We start from the raw sequence: 21,300 nt of genomic DNA, 5'->3' as shown, positions 1-21,300 counted from the left end.
ATTTATTTTTGGCAGTGTTGGGTCTTCCTTGCTGCACGCGGGCTTTCTCTAGTTGCAGCGAGCCGGGGCTACTCTTTGTTGCGGTGCACGGGCTTCTCATTGCGGTGGCTTCTCCTGTTGTGGAGCACGGGCTCTAGGCGCAAGGGCTTCAGTAGTTGCAGCATGTGGGCTCAGTAGTTGCGGCACACGGGCTCTGAGGTGCATGGGCTCAGTAGTTGTGGCTCATGGGCTCCAGAGCGCAGGCTCAGTAGTTGTGGCACACGGGCTTAGTTGCTGGGTGACATGTGGGATCTTCCCGGACCAGGGATCGAACCCGTGTCCCCTGCATTGGCAGGCGGATTCTTAACTACTGTGCCACCAGGGAAGTTCCTAGAAAGTTACTTTTTTAAACTCTGAAGAAAGGTTAGAGAAAACAATATTGAGTGTCATTTAGTTAAACTTAAGTGCTGGAAAAAGCCATTTATTCCAGAAACATTCTAGAAATAGAGAAACTGAGGACCAGAGAAACTAAGTGATTATCCCGAGGCCCCACTTCTCCCTGAGCCAGGTTTATAGTTGGGTTTCCTGTGTGTTCTGTTTTCCAATTAAGGCAGAATCAACAGCCTTTAAAGAAAATATTCTACGAAATAGCTCACCATAAATTAAGAAAGAGTGAGGAATATTCTTTCTTCAAGCCTGAATAACAAACTTAGTATAAATAAAATAGAGATGCCAACAGGAAGACAGCTTTCAGTCTGAGTCGTCAACTTACTCTGCAGGCAAGCCTGGCATGCTGGTCTCCAGTGCTGCCCATACCTCATTCTAGAAACCTAATTTTAAGATTAAACTGAAATTGGGATTTATGCTTCAGAAATGAGGAGTCAAGAGGACACTCTTTAAAGGTCTTTCCTTCCTGCAGGTACTGTACATTAAAAAATTCTGAAAAAACAGAGTGACATCAGGAACATTTTTTTAAGCTCCAAGGAATGTTGGGTTCAGGCATCATTCACTTTGATCTCACATCATGTATTATCTAGCTATTTGTACAGCACTGGTTAATAACTATGCTCATAATGTTAAATACAATTTAATGACTTCATCATGATCCAGTTAAGGTGGCAGAGAAGTCCACAGAACAAGTCAGAAATATTTCCCCCCCCAAAAAATTACAGTTTAACTTGTGGTATTTAAATAGTTAAACGCTTGCTACATGGAACATTCCTTGAAGCCATCAGATGGGTTTTACTGTACTGAACGCAGCATGCGTCGTAAGTGAGCTCCAAGCGTGGGGCCCTCGGGCTGCTCAGCACAGCATTTACCCTTGCATGCTTCTGTAATGGATATTTGTGGATATTTATAGTCTAAGCCTAAGCAATGGCACTCACAGTACTGACACTGATGCCAGACTAATAAACACCAGAGGCACCACATAGTAACTGTAGCTACATATTTAAAACCTTATTAAGTCGGAATCCAAATCAAGGAGACAACATTTCAACTCAGTTTGAGCTGCAACTAAAAACTGAAAGCAATTACACTTTATTCTCTATTGCCAGAGGTTTGTGGAGAGCTCAAGATATTTATGATGGGGTAACATGGGTCTCTTCCATATGGAAATAGGCTATTCAATGAATGAAGCAATAGCAACTCCCTATGTAAAAGTGTTCTACCAACTGATCATTTTTCTAAAGTTAAAAGGAAAGAGAAGCAAAGGGACATAAAATGTTAGGAAAATGAATTAACCTCTTGTATTACTGTTTTCCATTAGGTACAGTTTTTCTCCTACAGTGTCATGTCTTAGGAATGCCACTCCTTCACACTCAACAACGAAACAGTCCAAAAATGAGAAATTCTCAAGCATTTCTATCATACAAACACTGCCTTGCCCTGTGAACACAAGATGTTATCTGCCTGCAGCATTAAAATGCAGGTCTGCCGACATGAACTCTCACCATTCACAAAATAGGAGTCGAACTAAGGCGCTTATGCTTCAGCAAACTACCATGCTGCATTAAAAAACAAGATTGAACGCAAAACCATAAAGAAACTATTTCTTAAGCTAGGGAAAATGGAAGATGTCATTTAGGTTGGCTTAAAGGAGTATTAAAACAGAAATTTATTTTCTGATAAAAGCAATACAGTTTTGTTTTGTTTTTGGTGGGAAGTAGGGAGATTGGGGGGAGGGTTCCTTGAATAATGGCAGTGTTATTCCCTAGAGACTATTTGGAAGCTACTGGGCAACCTAATGCTTAAAAAGTCTGCTCCACATCTTGACTCCTAACATTCAACATTATTTTCAGTTGGTTCCACTTGGCAGTTGGGAAGAATTTTTTTTCCTACATCAAGATGTGTGTTAAAGGGAACGTAATCTCATTTGTAGACTAAGGTAAGATTCAAATAGTAAGATTCAAAATCCCCAAAGAAAAATAACATTTTATATTGAATAGTAAATGAAAGATTTCACTTTTCCTTTCCACAGAACCTCTGCATGTCCCCACTGGCCTGAACAGAACCCTACACAGCAACTTTGCCTATCATGATAAAATACAGAAATAAAAGCCTTCTTGCATAGGGCTTCACGAACATCTTTAGTAAAATTTCAAAGTCAATTTCACAATAGCAGAAATTATCCTTTCCTTTGCAATATTTAATGAAAAGGTTTCTCACTCCCTGTCCCTCTGCCAGGTATTTTAGAATTTCACCCACTTTCCACTAACAAGTTCTGAAGGAAGAAACAGATTACTTTTGTTTCTTAAGCACCTTATGTTAGAAGTGAGTGAAATGCCAAGGAAAAGGTAGGCTGATTAAGAAGCAGAAGCCCATTCTTCATATAAAATCTTTTTCAATCTCACCTGCAAACCAAAATGAATGTTCTAGCAATTATCAAGCTAAATTCCCTTTTAGCAAAAAGGTTCAGCAAACCTTTTCCATCGTTAACCTGTCAAAGTGTGTCACTATTCTCAACGGTCCTTGAATGAGCAGCCATGGCGGAGAACACTGAGCGCAGTGTGGAGAGGACTGCACGCTCGGGGCAGGACTGCAACTCCCCAGCTCCTTGAAGTTTCTTTGCTCATCTTGCTTTTCCTACCCAGTACTCTTTTTTTTTTTTTAATTTAAGTTCTAAGCAGCTAGTGGGAAGCAGCCACATAGCACAGGGAGATCAGCTCAGTGCTCTGTGACCACCTAGAGGGGTGAGATAGGGAGGGTGAGAGGGAGACGCAAAAGGGAGGAGATATGGGGATATATGTATATGTACCCCAGTACTCTTGAATGCAAAGGCCACAAGGTATGGATAAAACTATCATCCTGGAAGTGACAAGCAGGGAAAGAAAAGGCATTTGTGTTGTTGTCACGGTGGTTTCATGGATGGCACCACAGGTGACAACTGTCTGCTCTCACTGTAGTCACCGAGGGGGAAGGAAGAACCTATGAGTCAGAAGGTTTTGCTGCTCCTAACGTTCGTATTCATGGAGAGAGACAGAAAGTACCTGACAGAGCCAGCAACAGGCTGGGAAAGCCAAGCTGGGTGCCATGGCGGGTGACCTGCACACGCAGGACTCAAGTGCGTGCAGCAGCACTAAGACCCGTAAGCCCATGTGCACCAGCACAGGAGGGGGCAGCCCTTCCACAGCAGTGCTCACAGGGCTTTCTGTGAACTTCTAGAAAATATCATTTCACATGTCTCTGAATAAACCTGGTACAGCTACTCACATGTGCAAACTTTCTTTTGATTATACATTTTCCTAACAGAAGCAGGGGCCTATACAGAATTCCGTCTTCAAAATAAACCAAATGTTTAATTAGTTTCCAGTGAAATTTCTAACTAAACAATTTCACTGTGACTTATAAACTACCTCAGAATTAATGGACATATCTACTTATCAGTTACTTTGCCTGGCCAACTTACAATCTGCCCGTGCATCTCTCCCTCCCATCCCTGCTTGGCCATGTCAGACTCAAGTATTCTGGTGAAAATAAATTATCTTACAAAGCAGCAATTTCAGGACACCTCTGAGAGTTAGAAAGTTCTTCCATATGCTGAACCAGAATCTCAGTGATTTTTAGTTCTAACTCTGCCTTGTGGAGCTACACAGAATACCTTTCATTGAATCTGAGTTACTACTTACCTTTAGACGTTCGATGGCTTCCTCTCCTCCAGGTGTAGACATGATTCTCTCCTGAATACTGGTCACAGATGTTAAGCCCACCTGACTATTGAGTGAGCAGGAAGATGGAGATGAAGTAAGGGACCCCATGGATGCTGTGGAAAAATTGCCAGGACGTTGGTTCTCAGAGGCTAGCAAGTACCTATGCTTATTGTTCTGAAAATCTTTCAGATCTGGGAGATAGAAAGAAGGGAAGGCAGAAAAAGTAGGAAAGAGGGAAAGGAGCAGGAGAAGAAAAAAGACAGGAAGGAACACCAGTGTAAGAAAGGACAGCATTAAAGCAGCAAGACCAAGACAAGTTATGATACAAAGACAAGTTATAATTGTTCTAGATGGCAGTTCTAAAACAAGTCTGTCTTTAATACTGGTATTTTAGAAGTTAAGAACCACTTCTGAATTTAGAAACTAAAAAATTCTAAGTGGGTTAACATTGTATCTGTTAGGGGGTAACCAGAGCCTCAAAGGATACAGCTCAGGCTCTCCCCCTAAACAGCCATGCTACATTCCTGTATTCCTTCTATGGCTCCAAATCTACAATGTCTTAGGTTTATACTACTCTTAAATCCCAGTAGTTTGTAACAGTAAGGGAAAAAAGATGATCATTTATTTATCAATTATCAATACATATCAGTCTGGCCCAGTATGTTATGTCATTCAGCAAAAATTCCCAAGAAAATGTTACGTTAAAACAAAAATCTGAGTGCTCAGTAGTGTTCTTTGTATGCTAAAAAGGATTTTTAAAATACGCCTTTTAAAAAAAGGAGAGGTAATCGTAGCAATTACAGGGATCTTGTATAAGTCCTGGTTAAGAACCTAGGGCTGACTACCTCAACAGTGATGAACAATTAGCAAACTGTTGAATTTGGTGTAGCTTACATTCATCTATTAGAGCAAGCAAAAATTAAGGCTGATTATCTGCTAATTTAAGTAAGGCTCTCACTTTGCCTAACCGAATGACCATGAGTCACTGGGGAGCCAAGTTCCTAGTATGGAATGCAAGTTTTAGGGACATACTTTCATTTACTAAGGTCTTTAATAGAGCTCTAAGTTTTGCTTTTAAACTTAGTTTTGGTAAAAAGTGTCACAAACAACAAATTCATTAATTTGTTGTTTGTACTTTTCTTCATTAGTCATCTTTCTCAAATAGGCACCAGAGGAAATCCATAGGTATTGGTGCATTCCTATTTTTAAATTAGCTCATTTTTAAATGTAAGAAAATCTACATTGCTCAAAGTTCGTATCAAAACTAAATAAGTTTTCCTTAAAGGATATAATATGAGTCAACACAAAGAGTCAGAAAAAACGTTATTAGCTCTCTCTGGGTCTACCCATGTGGATTTAATCAAAGCCATTTCTTGAAGCCCCTTAAAACCAGCGGTTGCTTCAAGCCAGTTTGAAAACCACCATCTGCAAATATAGAACATAGGGAAACAAGCAAGTTTTAAAAGGCGGGTAGGAACTGGAGCAAAAAAATTAGCCATCAGGTGATGGCAGCAAGGTGGGAAAGAATAGGATGGATGGAGTTTAGAAGGTCCAATTGACACATGCAAGCCCTAAAAGGCATTAAGGGTAGTGACTGAAACAGAAACTTAGAAGTAGTCAAGGCTGCTTTCCTGCACAGATACAGAATTAAAACTTAGTCATGCATAGCTTTTTGGGAGATGCCACAACTGCTCAGAAAAGAGTGAGGCAGCAAGCTGGCAGCAGCATCACCTGGAGCACAAAAGCAAGAACAAAGGGTGTCTTTCCCATACCAATATCAGTTGGCTTTGGAAATCTCAGACAGAGCTGTTCCAGTCCAAGAGTCACTCTGGATTAGGATGTTATAGTGCCTTCAAGGCTTAACCTCATCTCAGCAGCCAGGGCTACCTTTGGTTTCTCCTATGTATTGCCTCACTGTCTACCAAGCCTTGTTACATGCCCTACTGTAGAAACAAACAAATCAATAAAAACCTAAAACTTAACCCCCCAAAATCAAGATTCTTCACTTATTCTAATAATTTCTTGATGAATTATCTTAAAAGGGTAAGAAATTACTTTCTTGCCAACATAATGACAGATATGCAGCGGGTAATGAGGTGTGATGCTTTATAAAATGTCCTCATTTCAAGCACACATTTTAGACACCCAAGTTTTTTAAAATTTAATTTGTAATTCATGAAAAAGGGAAAAAAAAAGTTTACCTAACCATCAAGTAAGCTGAGGCCCAAGATATGGAGGAAATCAACTTAGCATAAGCACAGGTGAGTGCTAATCCGACATTCACAAAGCTACTCAGTCATGGAGATTTGGCCAACTAGAAGTGATTGTTTTCAATTATATATACACTAAGGCTCAGAATTACACAGCTAATTTAAAAGGATTTTCCTAATAAATAATCAGGCCCTGAAGGATCAAGAGGCCAAAAAAGGCGTAATATGATTAAAAACAAGGGCTCTGCGTTACACTACCCAGTCTGACCACAAAGAAACCACAGGATCTCATTTAGTGGCAAACTACCCACTCCAGGCAGCAGTGTCCTCCTTGGCAAAATGGAGCTTTGTCAGAGTCACTGACAGGACTAAAGAGATAATATATTCAAGATACCTAGAACAGGTCCTGGCACATTATAAACACTCAAAACATGTGAGCTGCTGTCATCACTATCATCATCATGTATGACTCTGGATTCAATTTAATCACATTTAAGTGGAAAAACTGAACAGTAGAAGCAGCAAGAGGTTTTTAAGCCTCTCGACTTTATTCAAGCCACAAACTGAAATTCAGCAAAACTTGCTTTGCTAATGGAAAAGGGCAAAAATAGGAACATTTCTGGATCTACAGTATGCTCTGTCTGGGATTTCCCTGTTAGGACGGCTGGCATGCAAAGCTCATTTTAGGGCTGACCCAGCAGAGGCAGATCAGAGAGTCAGAGTGCTGGAAATACCCAGTACATGAAATACACACATTTGCCTCCACTTCCAGAGTAATCATCGATCAATGGATCAGCTGAAGGTAAGCAAGAGGGAAAATACAAAAAGGGTCAAAGTTCAGGTTCAGCAATGACAGAGGGAACAGAGCAGTATTTGGCATTTGGGAAGGTGAAAAAATTGACACTTAGAATAATATATTATCATTTTGCAAACTGTATGTATTCATTTAAACTCAGGTGCTAATCAGTAAGAAGAACTAAACTAGAAGAGGCCTTGAAAATCTTATTAGAATTGCCAACACTATAATATTAATCTGACACTCAAAAAATAAAAATATGCTTTATTAAATAAACCCATACACTATTCTACCTGAATGATCTAGTTAACTCACTTAGGAGAACTTCTGATTAGACATTATGTAGGCAGATCACTGAGGTTAAAAAAGATTCAATTTAAGACAACATTGTAGGACTCTCTGGAAGTCTAATTCTTGAACTTGACAGGAATTGGTTATTTTCCCCTACATAAGTTCATAAGGAGTGAGTTGGGGGGCATTCAATCATTTTGTAGGGGGGCAACCACTCAAAGGTAAATCTTACCTGAAAGGTGACTGGAATGGTGGGTTTCTTACATATGTATTACTACTACATTAATCTAGAGAAACCCGTAACTCAAAACCAAAAATTTTAAGTAACAGTTTTATGAAGTGATTAATTTCTCAGTGAGAATAAACTTAACATTCCAAATAAACTTCACTGCTGATCTAAAACAGAAATCTAATAAAAATACAAATAATGATATATTACGTTTTAAGAAGTAATTTCCTGAGTTCAAACGGATAACCTGGTACATGGTACAATAAAGGAATTCTAAGATCATTTTCAATGAGTTTTTTTTTTCTTTTTTTTTGGCCACAGGTCTTGCGGGATCTGTTCCCCAACCAGGGATTAAACCGGGCCATGGCAGTGAAAGCCCAAAATCCTAACCACTAAGCCACCAGGGAACTACCATCAATGGGCTTTTTTAGAAGTTAAGAAGAAACAAAAAACTCTTTCTCTACCATCTAGCTGCCTCAAGTTCTTTAACTCTAAGTTGAAGAGCCCTTGAGAGGAAAGGAATAGATTTTCTGTTGATTCTTAATTCACTTACTATCAATAATATCTCCCAACCCCTGAGCACGAAGAAGGTCCTTCAGCCGTGTCACCTCTTCCTTTAATTCACGAACCAGTTTGGCATTGGGGTCCTCATTGATAACAGCATTGCATTTAATTTGTTTTGCACGATCTGCATATCTAGATCCAAAAAGAAAACACATTTTTGCCATTCCTCAAATGCTCTACTTCTCATAAGTAGCATACCATTATTTGTAAATCAAACAGCTTGAGTATTAACACATTTTATGAGCCTTAGTAATAATACATTTGTAGAAAGCTTTACAGTACCTTATAAAGATGAGGAAAAAGGCTCCAATGAATTTAAGTGATTTCCCCAAGATCACAAAGGAAATAAATATCAGAGAGAGGACTCAAAACTAATCTATTAGACCATATAGTGTTTCTTCCATTATATCAAAAATGTCTTTAATGAGACAAGAGTTGAAAGTTCCAGATTAAAGTAATGGAACCTATTCATATATAAAACTACCCTATTAGTAAACATTCTGTCAGTAATTTTTATTTATTTATTTATTTATTTATTTATTTATTTATTTATTTATTTATTTATGGCTGTGTTGGGTCTTCGTTTCTGTGTGAGGGCTTTCTCTAGTTGCGGCAAGCGGGGACCACTCTTCATCGCGGTGCGCGGGCCTCTCACTATCGTGGCCTCTCCCGTTGCGGAGCACAGGCTCCAGACGCGCAGGCTCAGCAATTGTGGCTCACGGGCCCAGCTGCTCCGCGGCATGTGGGATCTTCCCAGACCAGGGCTCGAACCCGTGTCCCCTGCATTGGCAGGCAGATTCTCAACCACTGTGCCACCAGGGAAGCCCTCTGTCAGTAATTTTTAAAATATTACATGTACTCATAACTTTGTTACTTTTTATGATGTGAGCATTTCTATAATGACAAACAGGAGAAGGGGACACTTCTTTTTATAGAAATAAATATTGTAAGAAATTTCTACTATTATCTAAAAGTTATCCAAAAATCTCACTAGAGCAAATTTAATATGTTTCCTATGAAAAAGTTCCTGCCTTCCTCAATGAAACTAAAAACTATAAACAGGTAAACTCTATTATAATAAAAATAACCTCCCCCCATGTTCCCCCTGTTATGAGAGGGATGGATCATTGTTTACTCAAGCGACTACCCACATAGCATATGAAAATCCATGGCGTAACAAGATGACTTATGGTAGCACTGTGTTCTGTTTAGCTATTGAAATCAAACTGGAGTACCTCAGAGTGCTCAAAGTTTCATCATAGTTGATATCTGCTGGGCTCAGAGCAGCAACCATTGCAGTCCGAGAATTGCCACCTAAAAAGATGAATTATAATTATCTCAAACCATACTCATTTTAGAAAAAATTTTATTGAATGTGTCAAATCAGACAGCACAATCTCAGATCCCAAGATTTAATCAACAGATTTTTGGACTGTCCCCACGCCAGGCACTGTTAGATGCACATCTTAGCGTCTGGATGTACTGTGCCCAGTTTCCCTCTTCCCACTCCCATTAAGATCTCAGACACTCCACCAAGGCCATTCTTAGTGATGTCAGAGTCACTGGCAACATGGACAGCACAACAGGCCATTCTCAGCCAGTCCTTCTATCAGCAACATGTGACACAGCTAATCACTACCTCCTTCTCATTAAGAATGAGGGAAAGGGTCTACAGGAACAGTGAATGAAGGGCAAAAAGGCCGGAAAACATCAACAAAGAGGAGTAAGGGTTGGTAACATCTAATTATGTGCATCAAAAGGAACATGGGGTTTTCAAAAAGGAAGAAGGAACAACAGTTTGAAGCAGGTGCGTGTGGTCAGATAAACAACTACTTCACAGTTCATGTCCTGAAGTAAACGAGATTTGGGAGCAAACCCTGATTTAAAGGTGAGCAAATCCAGGGAAGTAGCCAAGATGGCAGAGCAGGAAGACCCTGAGCTCCCTCCTCCCACAGGCACACCAAAATTACAACTGTTTACAGAGCAGCTACTGATGAGAAAAAACGGAAGACTAGCAGAAAAGACCTTCTGCAACTAAGGAAGGAATCACAACAAGACAGGTAGGAGGGGCAGAGATGTGGGATAGTTAAGACCCACAGCCCTGGGTGGGTGACCCACAAATGGGAGGATAATTACAATTGCAGAGGTTCTCCCCAAAGAGCAAGGGGCCTGAGCCTCCCATCAGGCTACTGCACCAGGTAGATGAGCCCCCAGAACGTTTGGCTTTGAAGCCCAGCAGGGCTTACTTTTGGGAGAGCCAGAAGGCTGTGGAAAACAGAGACTCCACTCTTAAAGGGCACACACAAAGTCTCACCCGCTCCAGGACCTAGGGCAGAAGCAGTAATCTGAAAGGAGCCTGGGTCAGACCCACATGCTGATCTCGGAGGACAAGAGGCAGGAGTGCACTCTGGGGACACAGACACTGGCAGCAGCCAATTTTGGGAGCTCGTTCTATCACAAGGACATTGGTACAGGCAAGTCCCATTTTGGAATTCTCCCTCTAGCTTATTAGTGCTGGGACTGGCCCTGCCCACCAGCAGGTCTGCTGCCTTAAGACCCGCAGAACCCACAGCCACTCCGGGACCCAGCCCTGTCTACCAGAGGGCCCAAGACCCTGCCCCGCACACCAGCGCACTGGCACTAGCCCCAGGGACCCTGGGACCCAGCTCCACCCACCAGTGGGCCAGCACCAGCCCCAGAATCCCCTGGGCCCCAACCCTGCCCACCAGCAGGCCAACACCAGCTTTAAGACCCTCAGGGCCCTGCAGCCAGAGATCTGGGAACCCAGCTCTGTCCATCAGTGAGCTGGCACTAGCCCCGGGATGCCCTGGGTTCCAGTCCCACCTGCCACCAGGCCGATACCAGCTCTGAGACACCTTGGACCCTTCAGCCAGCTGCCCCAGGATCCAGCCCCACTCACCAGCATGCCAACACCAGCTTTAGGACACTCCAGGCTCTGCAGCCAGCCCTGTCAGGAACTGGCCCTACCCACCAGCAGATCGACAACAGATCCAGGACCCCCAGCCCTGTAACCACCCACTCCAGAACCCAGCCCCACCCACCAATGTTTGGCAGCCTCCACACAAGGCAGGGCCTGGAAAGCAACCAGACCAGGGGTCAGCCACGCCTACCAGACTTCCCACAGTAGTCAGCCTGCCACAAGAGAAGGACCCACGCAGCCCAAATAGGCGGCACCCCTAGAGCATATAGCTCTGGTGACCAGAGGGAAGTGCATTGCTGGAATGCATAGGACGTCTCCTACAAAAGGCCACTTCTCCAAGGTCGGGACACATAACCCACCTACCAGATACACAAATAAAAACAGCAAATTAGGCAAAATGAGGCAACAGAGAAGTATGTTCAAAACAAAGGAACAAGATAAAACCCAGAAGAACTAAGTGGAAACAGGCAATCTACCCAACAGAGAGTTCAAGTTAATGATTGTAAAGATGTTCAAAGAACTCGGGAGAAGACTGAATCAACAGAGTGAGAAGTCAGAAGTTTTTAACAAGAGTTAGAAAATATAAAGAAGAACTAGAAAAAGATGAAGAATACAATAACTGAAATGACAAATACACTAGAAGGAATCAACAGTAGATTAGATGATACAGAGGAATGGATCAGTGAGCTGGAAGATGGAATAGTGGAAATTACTAAAGCTGAACAGAAAAATGAATAAAAAGAAATGAGGACAGTTTAAGAGACCTCTGGTACAACATCAAGTATACTAACATGACATGACGGGGCTGCACAAGGAAAAGAGGGAGAGAACATATGTGAAGATAAAATAGATGAAAACTTCCCTAACCTGGGAAAGGAAAAAGACATCCAGGTCCAGGAAGCACAGAGAGTCTCAAACAGGATCAACCCAAACAGGACCACTCCAAGACACATTATAATTAAAATGGCAAAAATTAAAGATAAAGAGAGAATGTTAAAAGCAGCAAGGGAAAAGCAACAAGTTACTACAAGGGAACTCCCATAAGGCTATCAGCTGACTTTTCAGCAGAAACTCTCCAGAATGGAGTGGCATGATATATTTAAAATGATGAAAAGGAAAAACCTGTAACCAATAATACTCTACCTGGCAAGGCTTTCATTCAGATTTGACGGAGGTATCAAAAGTTTCACAGATAAGCAAAAGCTAAAGGAGTTCAGCACCACCAAACCAGTTTTACAAGAAATGTTAAAGAGACTTCTCTAAGTAAAAAAAAAAAAAGGCCACAACTAAAAACATGAAAAACTACAAAAGGAAAAATCTCATTGGTAAAGCCAAATATACAATAAAGGTAGTAAAGCCACGTATAAAGCAAGTAGGAAGGTTAACAGATAAAAGTAGTAAAATAATCTATATCCTCAATAAGTAATTAAGGGATACACAAATTAAGAGATGTAAAATATGATGCCAAAACATTAAATGTGAAGGTGGGGGGGGCCGGGGGGATGTGCGGTAAAAAGGTTGAGTTGTTAAAATGCACGAACTTAAGAGATCAGTAATTTACAATAATCCATATATATAGATTGCTATGTACAGTGTGGGGAATACAGTCAAAAACTACAATAATATCTTTGTATGATAACATATCATTAACTAGACTTGTGTGATGATCAGTTTGAAATGTATAGAAATACCAAATCACTATGTTGTGTAACAGGAACTAACATAGTGTTGTAGGTCAACTATACTTCAAAAACAAACAAACAAACTAACTCACAGAAAAAGAGATCAGATTTGTGGTTACCAGAGGTAGGGGGTAGGGCAGAGGGGAAATTAGATGAAGGTGGTCCAAAGGTACAAACTTCCAGTTATAAGATAAATAAGTACTAGGAATGTAATGTACAACATGATAAATATAATTAACACTGCACTATGTTATAAATGAAAGTTAAGAGAGTAAATCCTAAGAGTTCTCATCACAAGAAAAAATTTTTTCTATCTCTTTAATTTGTTTCATCTGTATGAGACGATGGATGTTCACTAAACTTACTGTGATCATCATTTCATGATGGATGTAAGTCAAATCATTATGCTGTACGCCTTAAACTTATACAGTGCTATATGTCAATTATATCTCAATAAAACCAGTAGGAAAAAAAACCCAAAAAAATTAAATTAAATTACATTAAGGCGAGCAAATCCAATCAGCTTGAATCAAGAGAAACAATGAAAAAAGGAAAGAGTACTCAAGTTAGTAATAGAGATTTTTCTTCTCAAAAAACAGAAATACAGGACAATTAACCACAAAACATAATCAGTAAACAGCTTTAAAAAGATCCACACACTGGTGGATCAACATACCTAGATTTTCTCGAAGGAGCCAAGTAAGTACAGAATCTCTGTACGGAATAAAATCAGTTTTCTTCTTCTTCTTACTCTATTAAACAGAAAGAAATGGCCTTAGCCTCTCTTAGCGTTGTTAGAGAGGAATAATTCACACAAAAGGCAAACCAGTCTAAAATTCCCAAGTAAATTAAATTACAGTACGATGTCATCACTGTTGAAATTTAACACTCACAGCTTCAGTTCTTCACAATACCCGAAGCTCATCCAATAAATAATTTTTTTTATATTTTATTTTGAAAAATTTACAACATACACAGCAGTTTGGAGAGTAGCATAATGAGCTACCACATATCCATCATGCAGCTCCAACCATTATCAATTTTTTGCCAATCACTTTTCAATTATCACTCAAACACTCTTCTACATTTTTTCTTCCTGAACCATTTTGGAGGAAACTGCAGACCCCATGCCCTTTTATCCCTAAACACTTCAGCAGATAAGGACATTCTCTTACACAGTCACAGTTCAATGACCAAATTCAGGAAATTTAACACCAATACAATACTATTATCTAATACCCTGTCTTTTATAGCTCGTGTAGGGCTCTAAAGCAAATCCAACATTCCACCTAAATATACTTCAGGTACATATCTCTAACAGAGAAGGACTTTATAAAAAAAAAAAGTAACTATAAGACCATTCTCACACTTAGCAAAATTAACAGTAATTCCTTAATATCATCTCATACCCAATCCTGAAATAATAATTTTTACTTTTGCAGAGGGGCAAAGATGAATCCTGTGTGTTCCAGGTTGGATGTGTAGGAACAACTCATTTAGTTAATGAATTTACTTGGCCAACCACCAAATCAGCAAGTGGGATATTGCATATCTAGTAACTCTTGTATATTAATACACATTTGGTTTCTTTAAAAGGAAATTATGTTCAAAATAAATCCAACCATTAGAATTTGGACTCAAAGTGAAAAGGTCTAAGAAAGTGATGTAATTTGCTAATCTGGAGATTTAAAAAGACTGCAAGATAAAGTTTCTATATTTATCAAAAGTTTACTTGTTTGCTGTGCACCTGAAACTAATATAACATTGTAACTCAACTATACTCCAATAAAAATTTAAAAAAAAATAGTTTACTTGTACTGCTCTCTCCATGTCCCTTCTCATTATCACAGGATAAAGCAAAAAGCACCAACACAAAGCCAGTGCTGAAATGGAGAAAATTATATCCTCTGAAAGTAAAAAACAATGCAAACGCTTTGTGTATAATAGCTACTCCAATATCTGCTGGCTGACTACTATGTTGTGACAATTTAAGAAGCTACTAAGGGGACCTAGAGGGATGGGAAAGGGAGGGTGGGAGGGAGACGCAAGAGGGAGGGGATATGGGGATATATGTATACATATAGCTGATTCACTTTGTTATACAGCAGAAACTAACACAACATTGTAAAGCAATTATACTCCAGTAAATACGTTAAAAAAAAAAACAACAAAGAAGTTTCTAAGGGGAAAGCCAGAGTTCACTGATCAACATTTCCCCAGTAACAGGCAGTTTTATAATCCATTCCTGGTATAATCTGAGGTTACATTAAACTAAGGATGATCTACTTCGTGCTAAAGCATGGGTATTCAGAAAAATAGTACTAAGTAGCTGACTCTGGTTTGTTGAGGAGGAAAGGAAGTAGGCAAGTTGGCACTTGAATTCCATCTCATCAAATACGTCCCCTACATCTCATCCTACTCCACCCACAGACACACGTTCCACCAATTACAAAGTCATTTTCCACAGCAGGTTCTATTTCTAAATTACACAGACCTTTAGCGAGAATTAACCGTCTCAGTCATTCACAGCCGAGTGCGACTTTCATTCCACTATAAAATTCTTGGGGCCTGAAACCTCAGTTTATCCTTTCCGTTCCCCACTGCACCTAAACACTCCACTTTGCCTGTGGTTAGTACTGAAAAGGCTGCAAGATTTAAAGTATGCCAGTTACAGTGACTGCCAACAGCACTGTAAAAATAAGCAGTGTCAGATTCTAAAATGTTCTATTTTCACTTCTGTCAATTAGACTAAATTAAGAAGTAGTTAAATGAAGAAGCATAAATAGAACTTCAATCTTTTCCACTTGAAAATACCACAGAATTTTAGCCATTTCTTCTCTATTTGCTCTCATACAAATTAATCTCCTGTTCTCACATCCATAATTTTTTCAAAATAAGTGTTTCAGTATTTACATAAAAAGCTTTACTTAGATCATTAACCTCTCTAAAAAGAAATACTATTAAGTATGGATGGTAATAATCCTGTTTCTCCCCTCAGCGGAAATAATAATACATCTTAATTCACCAAAACTCATGCTTGTTACATAAAAACTAAAATTTATTTCTGATCTGTTACAGTTTATGACACAGATACAAAGTACTAAACTGGGTTTTATAAAACTGATTATAAAAAAATCATCTGCAAAATTTTGTGGCATAGAGCAGTGTGGGAAATACATAGAAAACTAGGACTCTTCTTCTGGTTGATATGGATGTTAACAGATAAGCAAATGGACAAGTCAGAATAATCACTAAATTTTAAGTCTTCATTGTTCTGGGACCCAGATTAGATATGTGAAGAATATCCACACATGTATAATATCAAATAGCAGAGAGATGTCTTAATCTAAGGCAGCTTTACAAAAATAAAAAACAGAAAACAGAAAAAGAGCATTATGTTTTATTAATATTTTTGTAGAAGTAGAGAATACACAAATCTATACATTTAAAAATATTTCAATGCAGACACTGCCTCTATCCCTGATGTTACTCTTGTGATTCAGAACAAACTGTTAAAGTGCTCTATTATTTATGCTAAAGAGTAGTAATAAATTTTAGAATATCTGTGTAGAATTTAAGGAAAAGAAAAATCTATTGTATCTGGATTAATAAGGATGCAAATAATGTGTTCTGTAGATATAGTTAGAAATTTAACTTGATTCTAGAGCCTTCACTTTATGTATCATCAAACAGTAGAAAAAAATTTTTTTAATGATTAAATAATCCATGACTTTCCATGGTAGGAAACAAGATAATAAAAAGAGGTTTAAAAAATATATACCAATAATTTCAAGAAGCCAGCTATGTTTTAGAATGGTACCCATAAGAAATTTCTTTTATTGCTCTTTAAGAGGTTTATAGGCGACTTCTTCAAGTCACAATCTTATAGATCACTAGGAGAAGCACCATAAGATAACACAATATAGAAGCATCCTCAAATTTCTCTCTTGCTCCCTTATTCATTCTCCAAAGCACATCATGTTCCCTAAATTAATTTTGGTGTGTAGTCTCATGATTCATGGTCACCCTAAACAGCAATTCTAAATTCCAGTGCTAGAAAATAAATAAAAAGTTTTTTGAAGGTCCCATTCCTACTTAGTCCTCCATATATCCTGCTGAGGATTTAAAATCATCACAGCTGAATATACAGCTAGTTCATTTCTACCAAGCCCCACCATACCTTGCTGGTGCAGTTATCCTACAGATGAAAGCATTTAAAAGAGAATGAAAACACAGGATAAGCCTCCAAATAGAAAATATTCTGTTTAAATTTTAAGTCATAAATTGAATATGACTTCTCAGAGACAAGCAAGAAAACATTTCATTCTTTTTTAGGGATTCAAATGAGGTACTAAACTAAATTAAAGCATACAGTACCCAGTAGTTCCTTAGCTTCTAACCTAAATAATGAAGTCCCTTATACAAAAACTGTTTCAGCTTTAGTGTTCCACAGCTAAGGAATAAGAAAAAATAAAACTAGTTTAATAAGTATATTATTGGCCCACAAATCAACAGCATTCACCAAGGCAAATTGCTCAAAATACTCTAAAATGTACAGTATCCTATTTAGAAAAGATCATATAGAAAAGAATATGTAATAAATACACTTGGTTTTTATGAGAGATATAAAATAAGGTTCAAATAGTCAAACCTTAGGTCTGCAAAGACCTAGTTTTAATTCTAGCCTTTACAGATCTACATTTACTTTCATTCTTCTTAATCACTTTTATTTTCAGTACAAAGTCAAAGTGTGTTATACCCAGTATCTTATCTGAAAAGCTTTAAAAGGAGAAAGGCAAGATTATATAAAAGGACCAAGAGACCATCCTTCGTAAGCCACCATAAAATATCGTCAAGTACATGTGTTGAACAAATTTTCTCATGCAATGAAGTATAACACTTACCACCTCTGCCAAGGCTGAAATGACTTTACCCAGAGTTGTAAGAGACTTATTAATATTTGCTCCTTCCTGAAATCAACACCAAACATAAAAGAATTATGATAATTTCTACTATTGCCATATCACATATAACACATAAAATACAATTAACCATATGCTAGCATTATTTGTTTATTTATGACCACAAGTTCTAAAAACCTCCTTTAACCCTCAATCTTTACTCCTCTCCACTTGTTGACATGCCAGGACCACATGCCTAACTCGCAGTCCTGAAGTATCGTCAAGATGTCTGCGCTCCAAAAACTTACAGATGCAGCCTTCTTCCGACAACTCAATGACATGAAATTTCTCCTCCTGTTAAGCATATCTCTAGAAAACTCCATGCTTGTTCTCACATCTAGATCTTGTGTATTCTTTTCCCATTACTGTCCCTTACTTCCATCTAACCAAATTCTGACTGTTCCTCAAAATACAATTCAATTTTCACCTTGACCATGAAGTCCACCTTAACTATTATCATGTAACATATCTTTGCATTGAAGTTACAGATCAGAAGACATAAAATTTTTTCTGTAAAAGGTTTTGTGGGCCATGTGGTCTCTGCTGCAACTTCTCAACCCTATCACTATAGCACGAAAGCAGCCACAGACAATACACAAATAGATGTAGCTGTGTCCCAATAAAATTTTATTTATAAAAACAGGCAGTGGGCTGGATTTGGCTTACTGGCCATAGTTTGCTGACCTGTGTTATAGAACTTTTTTTTTTGGCCGTGCTGCACAGCTTACGGGATCTTAGTTCCCCGACCAGGGATTGAACCCGTGCCCTCAGCAGTGAAGGCGAGGGGTCCTAACCACTGGACCACCAGGGAATTCCCAAAGAACATTTACTGACTAGGCTATTTGTTTGGTAAAATAAATACCTTTAATCGAGTCCCTTTGGCACCAGTTGAATCAGCTCGTTCACTTCCCGCTAGATCCACCAAGCTGATTTTACTGACCTGGTAAAGAACAATAACACTGGGGCAATTAAAAAATAAGCAAGGTAGAAGTAGAAAACATTTAGAGGCAAGAAATTAAAAGATTAAGTCATAGAGAACACTAAAAATGTTAATTAGACCTCTTATACGTGGCATAAGAAGACAAACATACTGCAGTCAATTTAAAGAGCATGCAAAAAAAGTTCATATCCATTACCTTGGTTTAAAAGAAGTAATTTTAGGATAAACACATTTTAAAATGATATGTCATAAAAATGTATAAAACTCATTAACCCATTAAATGGCATATTAAAGATGAAGCTTCTAGCAACTGGAACTCTCACACACTGCTGATGGGAATGTAAAATTTTACAATCGCTTTTTTTTTTTTAAGAGGCTCTTTTTTTTTTTTAATTTATTTATTTATTTATGGCTGTGCTGGGTCTTCGCTTCTGTGCGAGGGCCCTCTCCAGTTGTGGCAAGTGGGGGCCACCCCCCATCGCAGTGCACAGGCCTCTCACTATCGCGGCCTCTCCCGTTGCGGAGCACAGGCTCCAGACGCGCGGGCCCAGCAACTGTGGCCCACGGGCCCAGCTGCTCCGCGGCACGTGGGATCCTCCCAGACCAGGGCTCGAACCCGCGTCCCCTGCATCGGCAGGCAGACTCTCAACCACTGCGCCACCAGGGAAGCCCTACAATCGCTTTTGAAAGCAGTTTGGCAGATTCTTAAGAAACTAAACGTACACCTACCATAAGACTCAACCATCCTACTCCTAGGTATTTTTTGTTGTTGTGTTTTATTCTTTTTTTTTTTTTTTTGGCCACACCGTGTGGCACGCAGGATCTTAGTTCGCCGACCAGGGATTGAACCCGCACCCCCTGCAGTAGAAGCGTGGATTCTTAACCACGGGACCACCAGGGAAGTCCCCTACTCCTAGGTATTTACCAAGAGAAACAAAAAACAAGTATGCACACAAAGACCTGTATACAAATGTTCATGGCATCTTCATTTGTAATGATCAAAAACTGTTCATTTAAATGACCATCAACAGATGAAGTAATGCGCAAACTGTGATATATCTATACAATGGAATACTGATCAGCAATGAAAATGAGTGAACTATGGATACACACAACAATACAGGTGAATCTCTAAATCATTATGCTAAGTTGAAAGAAGCTGGAAGAAAATAGTACGTACTATATGATTCTATTTAACAAAATTCTGGAAAGTGTAAACTAATCTATAGTGACAGAAATCAAATCAGGGATTGCCTGAGGATGAGAGTGGAAGAGATTACAAAGGGGCATAAGGCAATTTTGGGGAGTAAAAGAAATTTTCATTATCTGAATTGTGGTACTGGTTTTACAGGTGTACAGGTAGTCCCCCCTTATCCACCGTTTCACTTTCCACGGTTTCAGTTACCCATGGTCAACTGCAGTCAGAAAATATTAAATGGAAAATTCCAGAAATGAACAATTCATAGGTTTTAAATTGTGTGTCATTCTAAGCAGCATGATGAAATCTCGCTCTATCCCGGTCGATGCCTGGGATGTGATCATCCCTTTGTCCAGCATATCCCACTCCTTAGTCACTTAGTAGCCGGCTCAGTTATCAGACCAATTGTTGTGGTATCACAGTGCTGGTGTTCAAGTGACCCTTATTTTACTTAATAATGGTCCCAAAGCGCAAGAGTAGTAATGCTGGCAATTCGGATATGCCAAACAGAAGCCGCAAAGTGCTTCCTTTAAGTGTATGCTGAGGTTGCTAATATCTACGGTAACAATGAATCTTCTATTCATGAAATTGTGAAGAGGGAAAAAGTAATTCATGCTAGTTTTGCTGTTGCACTTCAGGCTGCAAAAGTTATGGCCACAGTGTGTGATAACTGCTTAGTTAAGATGGAAAAGGCACTAAATTTGTACAATAAGATATTCTGAGAGTGAGAGAGACTACATTCACATATCAACACCACAGTATATTATTGTAATTGTTCTATTTTATTATTGTCATTAATCTCTTACTGTGCCTAATTTATAAACTTTATCCTAAATATAAATGTATGGGAAAAAAACAGTATATATAAGGTTTGTTTTTTTTTTTTAAAGACTTTGGAAAGTTCCTTTTTTTTTTTTTTTTTAAATGATTTTTTTTTTTTAATTTATTTATTTCTATTTATGGCTGTGTTGGGTCTTCGTTTCTCTGCGAGGGCTTTCTCTAGTTGTGGCAAGCGGGGGCCACTCTTCATCACGGTGCGCGGGCCTCTCACTATCGCGGCCTCTCTTGTTGCGGAGCACAGGCTCCAGACATGCAGGCTCAGTAGTTGTGGCTCACGGGCTTAGTTGCTCCGCGGCATGTGGGATCCTCCCAGACCAGGGCTCGAACCCGTGTCCCCTGCATTGGCAGGCAGATTCTCAACCACTGTGCCACCAGGGAAGCCCAGTATATATAAGGTTTTGATACTATCTGCAGTTTCAGGCATTCACTGCGGGTCTTGGAATGTTATCTCCGGCAGATAAAGGATGGGACTACTGTATACATATGTGATCCAGTTTTATACTCTAAATACGTGTTGTTTG

At 39.2% G+C, this 21,300-nt stretch overlaps 1 protein-coding gene across 16 annotated transcripts in view; it reads right to left on the bottom strand.

The window, feature by feature from the left end:
- KIF1B (kinesin family member 1B) overlaps positions 1-21,300 on the bottom strand; it is a 327,303-nt gene that overhangs the window by 78,277 nt on the left and 227,726 nt on the right. For 10 of the 16 annotated variants that reach the window (XM_059912563.1, XM_059912572.1, XM_059912466.1 and 7 more), the window contains 7 exons: positions 18,664-18,741; positions 17,745-17,810; positions 13,517-13,592; positions 9,453-9,531; positions 8,207-8,349; positions 7,092-7,133; positions 4,107-4,318 (listed from right to left, as the gene is read on the bottom strand). In XM_059912563.1, coding sequence (XP_059768546.1) covers positions 4,107-4,318; positions 7,092-7,133; positions 8,207-8,349; positions 9,453-9,531; positions 13,517-13,592; positions 17,745-17,810; positions 18,664-18,741 — 696 coding nt within the window. The remainder of the gene's footprint in view (positions 1-4,106; positions 4,319-7,091; positions 7,134-8,206; positions 8,350-9,452; positions 9,532-13,516; positions 13,593-17,744; positions 17,811-18,663; positions 18,742-21,300) is intronic. The other 6 variants (XM_059912517.1, XM_059912535.1, XM_059912576.1 and 3 more) reach the window with 2 other exon arrangements.

Source organism: Balaenoptera ricei, chromosome 1 (genome assembly GCF_028023285.1).
Source record: "Balaenoptera ricei isolate mBalRic1 chromosome 1, mBalRic1.hap2, whole genome shotgun sequence".
NCBI classification, from domain to species: Eukaryota; Metazoa; Chordata; class Mammalia; order Artiodactyla; family Balaenopteridae; genus Balaenoptera; species Balaenoptera ricei.
This window is presented reverse-complemented; position numbering and strand designations above follow the sequence as displayed.